The 12,820-nt window shown below is 30.5% G+C and overlaps 2 protein-coding genes across 2 annotated transcripts; one reads left to right on the forward strand and one right to left on the reverse strand.

The window, feature by feature from the left end:
- The first annotated feature begins 514 nt into the window (after positions 1–514).
- On the forward strand, positions 515–10,699 carry LOC113381596 (pre-mRNA 3'-end-processing factor FIP1-like). The gene is made up of 9 exons (XM_026620399.1): positions 515–899; positions 1,681–1,848; positions 3,483–3,663; positions 3,737–3,838; positions 3,998–4,230; positions 8,140–8,314; positions 8,794–9,005; positions 9,864–10,168; positions 10,531–10,699. Exons 1-9 carry the CDS (start codon positions 726–728, stop codon positions 10,661–10,663), a joined length of 1,683 nt encoding a protein of 560 aa, XP_026476184.1. The 5' UTR covers positions 515–725; the 3' UTR covers positions 10,664–10,699.
- A 122-nt stretch (positions 10,700–10,821) lies between these two features.
- LOC113381597 (E3 ubiquitin-protein ligase Siah1-like) lies at positions 10,822–12,468 on the reverse strand. Its single transcript, XM_026620400.1, has 7 exons — positions 12,304–12,468; positions 12,029–12,226; positions 11,792–11,971; positions 11,591–11,726; positions 11,408–11,523; positions 11,067–11,264; positions 10,822–11,004 (listed from the first exon to the last, which is right to left on the reverse strand). The coding sequence occupies exons 2-7, from the start codon at positions 12,224–12,226 to the stop codon at positions 10,885–10,887; spliced, it is 948 nt and encodes a 315-aa protein (XP_026476185.1). The 5' UTR covers positions 12,304–12,468; the 3' UTR covers positions 10,822–10,884.
- Positions 12,469–12,820: the final 352 nt, after the last annotated feature.

Here is a 12,820-nt window from a genome sequence, read left to right on the forward strand (position 1 = left end):
GAAAGCTTTTACAATATTTCTGTGTAGTTGTTATATATTGTTGATCATTAAGTAATTCATATTGATCGTTCCTTGTAAATTTATCATACCATTGTGAATACTTTTTTAGTTACTTATAATTGTAAAATTATAATACTTATTATTATGTATATATTGATTATTACATTTATAAAAATTTTAATTGTTATGTAAAAATGTTTGTGATATATTTGAAAATATATTTTGTACTTCGTATGTTTTTTTTCTCATTTCCAATATAAGTAATTATTTAGGTTTTCTTATTTTGAATTACGTATGCGAACCATATCTAGGAATAGTACCAGCGGTTGATTTATATACTGAACAAGTGCTGCCTTCTTCAGATCGCTAAAAATATTAAAATGGAGGTAATGTCAAATGGCCTCAGATAGCGATCTACTTATATTTACTTATCTATGGAGACGGGCCATTATACAATTTCATTGTCACACACATAGCGATTCTTTTCTGGTAACCCTGCAAATGAAAATATCGGCAAAAGCATTATTACATTGTCTGTTAATGTCAGACATAAATTAGCATTACCGGCAGTTTTGCCGCTTTTATTGGCTCTTACCAAATTAAATTTTAGTATTGTTTAGGGCTCTAACATTAGTAAAAGTTTGTAGCTTTCGGGGCGAATAAAAGTGCATTTGTTGAATTCTGAAAATGTGTTAAGTTGTGGAATAAGTCATATTTCTCTGGAGATGGCTGATGATTCAGGAAATGAAGATAGCTGGCTTTATGGGGAATCCAATGCTGACTCTCAAGATCATGTAGCAAAAGAGAATGATAAAAATCAAGAAGAAACAAACGAAAATAATTGTGAGCGAGAACCTGTGGAGGAGAAAGAAGAGTCACATAATGAACATGTAGATGAGGTAACTAATTCTATCATTGACAATTCTGGAACTAATTTTGCCAAAATTTCTTACTGAGATTTGTTTTAACGTCATGTAAATGTTTTTAGTTTTTGCTTCATATATTTTACCATCATAATTTCAGTACCATGCTCGTAATGATAAACGACCTTTCAGTGAGGTGGAAAATATGTGCAGTTTTAAAGTTTATTTTGGTTTAATTAAATTTAAATTGAGAGTATTTACTTTGGGAATAGTGACAGAACTAAAGTAATTAAAAATTACAGCTTTACTGTAACACTATCTAGTCGTCAATAGTAAATAGTAACTATTTTATGAAATATTTTTTTAAGAAACTATATATTTATATTTATATATATATATATATATATATATATATATATATTTATAATAATAATAATGGGTAGTGCTGCCCTAGGGCAGGTCCGTGAGCTGAGTCAAACTCCGACTCGATTCAGGAAAGAAGTAGTGTGAGAGTTTTTCCCATTTCCATATATATATATATATATATATATATATATATATATATATATACCCAGTAAACACCGTGTGACGTGAGCGTCGGCACTGTGAAATCTCCAAGCATTCCTTCGGTGCTGTGACACCCATGTATAATCAATGTGTACTTCAGATTGCTACCGCCGCCCGGTTTTTACTGGGTATATATATCTAGTATTGAGTACTCCCTAGTATTGGGTAAAATTAATTATATTTTGGAAAATATGACCCTGTTCTTCATGATGAGAAAACCATAGTAACCTTATAATACTTTCATTTATAGGAACACTTTGATGTTCAGGAACCTATTGACCAGAGAGATAATGAGAATGGAGAAGAAGAAAGCAAACATGATTCAAATGCAGATAGTGATAGTGAATCCGATGATGATATTAATGTTGTTATAGGAGATATCAAATCAGGTCCTTCATATGCAGGGATAAATGTGAAGGTATAAATAATTTATCTATTACTTTTATAGCTACAATCAGTTGTAATTTTTCAAACTTATTTTCACAACTTTTCTTAAAATTAAATCAATTAAAACAACTGATATTTAGGTTTACACAACTGGATTTTAATGAAACATTGCATGATGATATTGTTTATAGTCAAAACGAATCTCTCAGTGCGTTATACATACACCTGACGTATTGACTATCCTTTTTTTTTTTAATTTTATTTTTACATCTGCATAGTTAAATATTGAAAAAATATTTATAATATACTAGCTGTGCCCAATCATTTCTGAACAAAAATGCCATTTTTTTATTATAGTAGATAGCAAATGTTTGGTGTTTGAGCTATTTTAGAAACAACAGCAAAATTACTTGTCAAAATAAATTTCATTATTTCTACATAATGTGGAAAATTTAATTACATGTATTTTGAATGCCACATTGTGAAAAAATAAAATAAAGAAAATTGATCAAATTGGGAAAAGTTTAATTCCTTCAAATCCATCAAATATCTAACCAAATATGTTCAGCAAAAAATCTCAAACAAAATTCAGTCAAAAATGTTCATGGACAGAAATTGATGAAAATGATATCAACATATTGATCCCCATGAACATTATAAACTCATTTATAAATAATAGACGTAAATACTTATATAACAACAAAAATTGACTCAAGAAAAAAACTGTGTCAATATATAAGGTTGTTCGGAAAGCCACTTTGTTTTTTTTTACAACAGAGGATTCAATTGTATTTTGTTCAAGCTAACATTATACTTAACCCTATAATAATACATCACCACTTAAAAGATATGGAATTTTTCTTGAAGCTCCATGTATGGTTCTCATAGAAAGAAACCTGTGTCGCCGCACTGGCGTCCGCGTTCCCCGTCTGAAAAGTCATGAAAATTATCAATTTTTTTCGCGCAATTGCTGATGAAGCAAGCAATTGCTAAGTATAGTATTGCAAGACAACACAACCTCACATAAGTTTGCTCAATCGCCAAAAACTTTCATTGCAACATCCATCAAATCTCCAAACCTGGCATCATCGGACCATTATTTGTTCTGGTCACTAAAAAAAATGGTTAAGCTGTAAAACATTTACCTCAAATGAGTTCAAAAAACACTGATCAGTTTTTTGCCAATAACGACCAAAAAGTTTATGGTATAGGAATTATGCTACTACCAGAAATATGACAAAAAAATTTCAATCAGAACAGCCAATACATGATTTATTTGTTTTTTATATGAAAATAACTTGACAAAATGTCTATAAAAACGAAGTCACTTTCCCAACAACCCAATATAATCTTATTTCAATGTTTCTGTTTGTACTTTTTATGTAGTGTATTAACATATCCTCATGCCATGGGTTATTAACTTTTCTGCTTTTAGCATTAAGATTAGCAAGTATTTCCACTGAATGAAGGCTGGGATTATAGCTAAATCTTATGGATAGTGAAATAAATGTTTAAAAGTTGATAAAATGTTTTTTTTTATTGATATTATGCCTTATTATTAGACTTTATTCATATATATATATATATATATATATATATATATATATATATATATGTGCGTGTGTGTGTATTTATTTATATTTATAACACCAACAATGCCTTTAGCAAAGGGCACCTCTACTTGCTGCTGGTGCTCCGAATGCCGATAAACCTAAACAGGTACAAGGAAAATTTAATATTGATGATTTTGAACAAGCTGGAATTATTAATGGAATACAAGTACATGAATTTAGTATAGACTCCTTAGAAGATAAGCCATGGAGAAAGCCAGGAGCAGATGTAACAGGTAGCAATTTCATTTTATTAATATTTAGTAATGTATTATTTTTTTTATAGACTACTAAAATACTTTATTTCAGATTATTTCAATTATGGATTCAATGAAGATACCTGGAGAGCATATTGCGAACGACAGAAGAGAATGAGAGTTCATGAGTCCGGAACTGGTCTTCTTGTTCTTGGTATGCCACTTAAACTTGATATAATTTAAATTTGAAGTATTATTTATATTTGGAAACATTATATGACAAGCTATTATTTACAAGTTTAGAATATATCTTGAACTAGAACTTAATTATAAAATTTTGTATTCCTGTTAGTACATAAATTGTTACTTGCAGGTAATATCAATACAGGGTCAAGAGTTGTGACTGCACTTTCTAATGAAAATAGTAAATACGCAAACATACCATCTGCTGGAATTCGAAAGGCTGGCCCTCCTCCAGGTCGTAGAATGACAGGATCAATAGATGTTATTGGTGGTACAGGACTTGCTAGTCGAAGGGGTGATGAAGAAGCACCAGGTATAAACCCTACTACACCTTCTCCTGGGGTTAAAGAAAATGTTATTCAGGTATTGTACTATCTAATCAAACAAATTTAAAGTATATAAATATACTATTTACAAATTCAGCGTTACTTAGTATCCAGACATCTTACAGACGATATTTAAGATCTTTTCCATATCATTTTACATTTCTGCCTCATTTGCCCAAAATTTTCCAAAACTACTCATTTTCAATTTTAACTTCCCGTAGGGTAAGTTATTGTAATAGGCCGAAAATCGAAATTGAAAATTTTTGCATTTCTTGACGTTTTAAAGGTTTCTGAACATTTTGGCATACCTCAGAAAGATGGATGTATGTGTGTGTGTGTGTGTGTGTGTGTGTGTGTGTGTGTATGTATGTATGTATGAATACAAATTTCCAGTCACGTTTCCGGGCGCACGGATCAACTGATTTGAATGGTTAAAAAAACATTCGATTCCTATCGATAGGGAAAAGAGCTGATTAGTTTTTGGCAAACGTATGTCCAGCCATTTCGGAGATTTGGAGCAAAGAGTGCAGAAAATAGAAATCGAGTTTTTAAGAGAACGGAGCATCCGATTTAAATGATCTAAAAAACATTCAATTGGTAATGATTGTGAGAAGTGATTGTTAGTTTTTGGCAATGGCAGGCCCAGCCATTTCAAAGATACAGAGCTAAATGTGCAAAAAATGGCAGTTTTTAAGAGAACTAAGCGTCCAATTTAAATGATTCAAAAAACTTTCAGCTTATTTTAACAAAATAATTGATTTTGGAAAAAAAATTGTAATATTTTTTTTTTTTTTAGTTTTTTTGAATATCGAAAATAATTCAGATTTTATTTTTAATTCTGACTAAATTTCTAATATACTTTAAACAAATAATTTGAACTTTGCAATTCGGTTTATATAAATCTAAATATTAGACAATGTTACAGTATTTATAATAATCTATTTGAAAACATTCAGTTTTCCTTGAACATTTCGTTACGGTACGGGAAGTTCCAGCAATTTGCCTTAAGGCACGATGCCTTAATTGCCTCAAGACAGAATTCCACTTACAGCTAGTTTAAAAATTACTCATAAAAGATATTGAAACATAACAATTGATATACTATATTTCAGACAAAAATGAACACATTAAATTGCTTTATTGTTTATATCTAATATAAACATGTATCTACTGTTTTTTTTTTTCAAATATATCAATTTTCGTTTATGAAATGCAGTGGTGCTTCCCATAACCTACTTAATTCGTTCAGGAATAAAGTTCGTCATGTTGAACGTGTTTTTCCACGGTAATACATGCATAGAATATGTTACTAAACATAATACGTATTAGCCGCGTATTAGCGTATTAGCGTATTAGCATAGTAGTAGCCGCCGAAAATATATTTTACATGCATTAACTCATTTAAAATAAAAGGAATTATTACCAATTTTGTTTTCACGACGTTTGAAGCCATTCTCAATCGAATGAGACCAAAATTGGGAAAAGTGTATGTGCGTGTGAACAGATTTTTTACCTTAAATCGACGTTTTCTCAAAAACGCCATTTGATATATCTCGATGAAAACTATCGTTCGTCGATATTGCGCGACGATCCGCTAAGCCGTTTCTTTGTAAATCGCAGAAAAGTGAAAAAAAATTTCGTCCCTCAATTCTGAATCGATTTAAAAAAATCAAAAACTGTTTGAAAGATATTATTTGGGAATGATACTGATTAATTTTAAATTAGTTCTCATTTAACTGTTAAAAAAATCGATTTTTATGGAACTTTTTGACGATATCATAGTTTTATAGAACATACTGAAATATTACGGCCCTACGACAAGTAGTTTGATCTTAAAAATTCATCAAAGTTTGAAAAAGTGTTATAGTCGAAATTAAACTGACAATTAAGGCAAATTGCTGAAACTTCCAGTAGCGCAATAGAATTGTGGGAGTAGTAATGTATATGAAAGTATAAACTCCACTTGAATAAAAATATATAAAATTTATTGATTATAAAAATTAATGATACAAAAATATCTGACAAGTCCAATTGTTTTTTTTTCTACAATCACTAGCCTGCTTGATTTCCCCACAAAATATTCGTAGAATACTAAATGTTTTTAAAAATATTATTGTAAATGTAACTTTCATTATTCGTATATTATGCATAGAATATGAGAGCTTATAAATTGGACGATGACGTTTATATATGTTTACATGAAAAGTAAAAGAACAGAACTTGATGAAGGGAGTTAGCAATATGCGAAGGGATCCTTTATTCTTTATATACGAGGTCTGTTCAAAAAGTTTTCGTAATTTTCGTTTTTTCAAAAAAATATTTATTTATTCGTCTACATTAATGTGGTCCCCTTCAAAGTAGTCCCCCCCAGATATAATACACTTATGCCAGCGTTTTTTCCAATTTTCGAAGCACCCTTGATATTCACTTTTTGATATGTCCTTGAGCACTCTCGGCGATTTTCTTCAATCGAGGAAAACCGCCGTCCTTTCATGGGTCTCTTCAACTTTGGGAATAGGAAAAAGTCACACGGAGCCATATCTGGTGAATTTTTGCACTTTGCAACACTTTATTTCATTTTTTACGCAAAATTTAATACAAATTCTTTGACTTTTTCAATTCTTTCATTGTAAAAATCGCCGAGCTCAGAAAAACACGTCGAACCTTAGCGACTACCACAGACAAAGTAAACAGTGAATATAGCTGAAAATTTCATCATACTTTAGGGGCATGTATACCAACACAATAAAAAAAAAATTTTGACAATCAGACACTCCAGACCCGCGAAATTTAATTATTAGTAATTCCGGGTACTTTTTGAACACACCACGTACTAAATTGCAAAGTTAAAATTATTTAAGTATATAAGTGAGCTTTAGAATTTTAGCTAAAATTAAAATAAAATTAAAATTCGAATTATTTTTGATATTAAAAAAAAATTAGAAATAAAAAAAAATTAAATAGAATTTTTTTTGCTTTCCCCAAAATCGTGTCGTCAATACAAGCAAAACGTTTTTAAATCATTCAAATCGAATGTTTTGTTCTTTCAATAACTGCCATTTTTTGCATATACAGTTTCGTATCTCCGGCTGGACCTGTCTTTGCCAAATGCTAAGCACCACCACTCGTTTTTGAATAATTCAAATCGGATGGTCTGTTCTCTCAAACTTTTTGCTCCGTATCCAGCATCGAAATATGACAGTACCCCGAAAACGCCGACGAAAAATTGTATTCATACATACATACACAGATGCGCAAACACATACACATCAATTTTTTCTTAGGTATATCAAAATGTTCAGAAACTTTCTAAACGCAAAGATGTGCAAAAAATTCATTTTCGTTTTTAGGACTTTAACAATATCTTATTCTACGCCGGGAAGTTAATATCTTCTTGATAAGAGGATTGAAAATATTCAGTTGCAGTTCAACTCCAATATTTGCATATACGAGTATTAAATCTACTGGGACATTTTTTTTACAGTTATATAATTAAAAGTCGCTTAAAATTGAAATTCTGATTATTGTAAGGTTTATAAAAAAGCATGGTGCGCATGAATCTACTATGATTTGGAGAGAATTTGCTTAAACAATTTAGAAGGGTTTGGCTTTTTAATGCTTTTTAGGCCCCAATTTATAATTTTTGTTTTAATTTATTGGAACGAATTAGCGTGTAACCTGCTCAAGCCTTCACCGCCAAAGCATCTTAAAAAAATAATTTGCAATGATTTACTACAACAAAAAACATAATATCTAAGAAGGTGCTATCGCAGGATAGCGATCCTTCTCACCCCGCCAAATAAATATAGCTCTAAATTAGCTGAATATACTATGTGTATAGTTTGCTAAGTACAATAAAAAAAGAAAAAATATTAGAAATCGGAAAGTTTCAGTATTTGTCTTAAGGCACAGTGCGATACACTACTAGCAATTTATTTTTGTTTAGGTAATGACAGCTGATCGTCGGGAATATAGTCGGGTTTCAAAAAGTTTTCCTGATACAACACTACCGCCTCCACAAATGGGAGATTCTCAGTTCCCTTCGACTCACATGTCTGAGCCTTACTATGAACCAGATCCTTACTTCAATACTTATGAGCCGACACAGGATTTACAATGGGGTAAACACAATTTTTATGTAATTCATAAATATTTTTATGTGAATGTTTAAAACCATTTAGTGTAATTTGGAATTTAGAAAATCCATAATAATCTCTGTAATACATTATAAACTGAATATTCGTCTATGCACAGATGGAATTTGCTTTTTATAGCCTTGTGTCGCCAATATTGAAATGTGGACACACTGAACAGTATGTTATGTATTGTTAGTTTTACAACAATTTTCCAAACGTAAATGAAATGATACTGTTCATAAATTAAAAGCTGATTAGTTGAATATTTATGTGGATGGAAAAGAATATATATAATTATATTTGTTACACATTTTATAGTAAAATCAAAATTAGCTTTCTACATTTATTTGCACATTATATTATGTACAATATTTATTGTATAGAATAATTATATTCAAATGCAAACATTTTATTGCTCATATTTTAATAATTAGTGGTTGTACAACATGTTTTGTTTTTCAAAGGAGATTCAAACTGGACCCCTTCGGATCACATGAAACAGCTAACTCCCGGAATGAATATGGTGCCTGTAGCACCCCCACCAATAGGAGGTCCCGTATCACAGATGGTTGGGTCTCATATGCGCATGCCTCCTCCTATGGGTGGACCACCGATGATGGTAATGCCTCCACACATGGTGGGTCAAAGGCCACCACTAAGAGCACCAATTTCTCCTGTAAGTTTAGAACCAGATTATGCTAAGATTGAGTGCAAAATTTTAGCTTTTTTAAAGCAATTTAGTTTAGCTTATTTTACCACTAATTTTATCACTCTGACCTATTATAATTTCTTTATAATAGATTATAAAATATATCATTTTACCATCTGCCACAACTATTCCAGGTTACATACTACACATTTAAAGTTTTACATATCTTTAGATGTTTCAAATGTCTACTTTAATATTACAAGACCATTTATATTGATACATGATGTAAATGTTGCCTAAATTAAATGTTCAAGAAAGAGAATTTATAAACAGATATATATTACTCATCGCTATTGCGTTCATATTCAGACTACGCCGATTAAAACTTCATTAGTTAGCATTTGCACTCAATAGCAAAGATAATCTTTTGTGAATATTAATTGACAAACATTTATTTATAGACAACATTATAACATTTACAAAAAAAAAAAATTGAAGATTTCAATATATGACTGTTATTTTACAACTCGCTGATGCGGAAAGTCACTGTAATTAATGTACATGAAAAAAGTAAAAACAAGGGAATGAAAATCATTGAGGTTTGGATTATAAAATCACTAAAATATGCGGCCATCATAGACCTAATATGTACTATAACATAGTAAGGTCTATGAAGCACATTTAATTTTATAGCAACAATGTATTAGTAAAGCTATTGCAACACCATATTTGATGCTTGGGAATGCTTCTCAAGTTAATTTTATTCATTTTGTAAAACATTTTCTGCATAAAAGAAAAGCATAAGTAGGATTCTTTTACATTACTTTAGTGTCTTTATAAATTGAATAACATAGATTTAACAAATTGTTTGTTTAATAATTACAGGATAGCAGAGACAGGGATAGATCTCAAACTCGAGATCGGGAAAGGTCTCGAGACAGAGATATTGACAGATCACGAGACAGATCGCGCGAAAGGGAAAGAGAAAGAATGGAAAGAGATCGTGAGACAAGAGATAGGGACCGGGATAGGGATAAGGATAGAGAAAGGGAGAGAGACAGAGATAGGGAGCGGGATAGAGATCGTGATCCACGTGAACGAGATCTTCGCGAAAGAAGCGTTAGGCAAGAAGATGCAGAACATTCACCTTCGCATGATAGAGAAGATAGAGGTCGTTCATACCGAGACAGGTAATTAATCACACTTAAATGCTTTTTATTCTTTTCAAATTTCAAATAGTTTAATACTAGTAGTACATTTATTGAACCTCATCATTTCTACTATATAGTGTATTAATATCAAATTATAATTTTTGTAAACAAGAATTGGCTCCCTTTAGAAAATGTTTTTACGGGAAACAAAATAGTTCACATATCTTCATAAAGACAAACTTGTTGTCTTCTAGTTCTTATTTCTGACATGTGCGAAATGAATAGTTATTATTTTGAATCTCAATTCTAATGTTTTAAAGGCTCAATGTTTTAAATATATCTTTAAATTATGTTTTATTTTGATTTGGCATTGAGTAAGTCAATAAGATAAAATATTTCAGATCACATCGTAAAGAAAGATCAAGGTCCAGGGAAAGGTCAAGACGGCGTAAATCACGATCACGATCACCCTCACACAGAGTGCATAAAAAGAAGAAATCAAGCCATCGTAAAGAAAAAGATGACAGTGATTAATGCCATTCTAAATGAATATTGTAACTAGAACTGCGTTAATTAAATAAATAATAAACAATTTTGATAGTTTTATTAATTTAATTTATTATTAAGTTTGACATCAAAATTTTTGTTTAAATCTATAACTAACAAGTAACAATCGAGTAATAAGCCTTTAAAATTGGTCTATATCACATTTTTAACAAATTATAATTACATTTGTAGGAATTTTATGGCTTATTTCAATGATCATTGGATGTCGCAACAGCTGTATTTGCTTGATTTATTTGTAGCAAATTATCTTTGCTTGCTAAGTCAAACTTCCAATGTCGTTTTAGCTCTGGGTAGTCAGTGCGTAAATACTGCAAGAAAAAAAAAAAATCAGACTGTAATAAACAATATAGTTGGTATTTTAATAACACACATTTTTGTAAAATTTTGTGCCGTGTGTTCGTGTTATTGTTAATCCATGAATATCTGCAAAAGTAATTGCTAAATGGAGTCTTGAATATGGGCATTCTCTCTGCATATTAAATATTCTTGAATTTCGCTTTATGAAGGTGCACATCGGTGTTGCTGTAGTACTTAAAAAACGGGCATATGGCTGTTTCACAGACTGCACCTGCAATTATTATTTTATTATATCCTAAAGTAATTAATTAATGCAAATATTTAATAAAAAACTGATTTTCTAATAATAAATTAGTGAAGCATCCTAAGCTAATCCACCTACTACTACACTACATATTCACAAGCACATCTTACATTGTCTATAAACACGGTTTTTAATGCATGATTTTCTGAGTGAAAATTTAACTCGTACAAAAATTTTTGTGCTACTTGATGATGAGCAACCATTTGTACCCATGCTCGCAATGTTCCTGTAAGATACAAATAAACATAATATTATTTATGTATAACAATTTAAGAATTAACAAAACTGCTTACCATCAAATTGATCATTATGAATTATTAAATAAAATAGGCCCATATCTGATATTTGCATAGCAAAAACTTGGCGAAGTCCTGGTATCCATAAAATGTCCATCACACGAGTAAAAGTTGAACCATCTTGAGTAGATGACTGAAAATAAACACTAGTGAGTAATAATATTCTAACCAAAATATACTTTTTTTTAAGTTACTTACTTCACATAGAGCCTCTTTGTGATGGTTCTTCAAATGAACAAGAGTGTGGCACACTGGCAAACTTGCTTTACAAAAACTGATTTTACAGGGATAATACCCTGGTGATGCCGACGGTGGTGCCCTTCTTCTAATTTTATTGACATTATTCACATCTGATTTATTATTAGTTTCACCTTTAATCTAAATTTATTTTATTTAATTAATAGTTTATTACATTACTATACCAAATTTACTTACATTTGAACGTTTCATTTTCTCAATTAATTCTTCCATAACATAATTTCTTGTGCCATAAAATAAGCCACGACATACAGGACAATTTGTAAGTTTTCTTCGGCAATTTTGGCAAACTGCGTGGCCCTGTTCACATTGTTGTATGGCTCCATTAGGCAGTTCGAAACAAACAGGACATTGAAGTAGTTCTTCAAAATTCATCTATTTACAAATAATTGATGATACATTGAAATAAAATAAAACGTACAAAAATATAATACTAACTATATTTTAAATACCTTCAAATATGTGCTCAAAATATTTTCGTTCACTTCCAAAAATGAAAAAAACTGCTAACAAAAAAATAAATTTTAAACCTTTTTTATACGACACGTAAATTAAAATATCACAAAGTCAGAGCTCGAAAACGAAACAAAAACAAACTTCACTTGTTGACTACTACTTCTACTGCCACTTTGAAATAAAATTGTAAATGTCTATCAATGTTGCCAACTTGACCGTAAAGCAAGCATGGCCGGTCATAGATAAACAAGTATAATAGATCGCTATGTCTGGCGGTTTGACGTTACCTCGATTGGAATACAAATTTTTAAAAATAGATGGCAGCACATGTATAATATTTAAATTACCCCTGGTTTTACTTCTTAATTAGTACGTATCGTATACAGCCCCAAAAACATGAATAATTTTTAATATTGGAAATAAGAACAAATCATACGAAATACAAAATATATATTTCAAAGATATTACATATGTTTAAAAAAATTAAAATTATGTTTATATTAACAATTATAA

Source organism: Ctenocephalides felis, unplaced genomic scaffold, assembly GCF_003426905.1.
Source record: "Ctenocephalides felis isolate EL2017-DRISC unplaced genomic scaffold, ASM342690v1 CF-g0.4_SCAFFOLD_02933, whole genome shotgun sequence".
Taxonomy (NCBI): domain Eukaryota; kingdom Metazoa; phylum Arthropoda; class Insecta; order Siphonaptera; family Pulicidae; genus Ctenocephalides; species Ctenocephalides felis.

What these genes read in the sequence shown, in the direction of transcription:
- LOC113381596 (XM_026620399.1), top strand. Translation starts at nt 726, where the DNA reads ATGGCTGATGATTCAGGAAATGAAGATAGCTGGCTTTATGGGGAATCC. An exon ending in ATGCAGGGATAAATGTGAAG is followed by an intron (nt 1,849 to 3,482) that starts GTATAAATAATT and finishes CAATGCCTTTAG; the next exon opens with CAAAGGGCACCTCTACTTGC. An exon ending in GCCAGGAGCAGATGTAACAG is followed by an intron (nt 3,664 to 3,736) that starts GTAGCAATTTCA and finishes ACTTTATTTCAG; the next exon opens with ATTATTTCAATTATGGATTC.
- LOC113381597 (XM_026620400.1), bottom strand. Translation starts at nt 12,226, where the DNA reads ATGAATTTTGAAGAACTACTTCAATGTCCTGTTTGTTTCGAACTGCCT. An exon ending in AGAAAATGAAACGTTCAAAT is followed by an intron (nt 11,972 to 12,028) that starts GTAAGTAAATTT and finishes AAATAAATTTAG; the next exon opens with ATTAAAGGTGAAACTAATAA. An exon ending in GCACAAAATTTTACAAAAAT is followed by an intron (nt 11,005 to 11,066) that starts GTGTGTTATTAA and finishes TTTTTCTTGCAG; the next exon opens with TATTTACGCACTGACTACCC.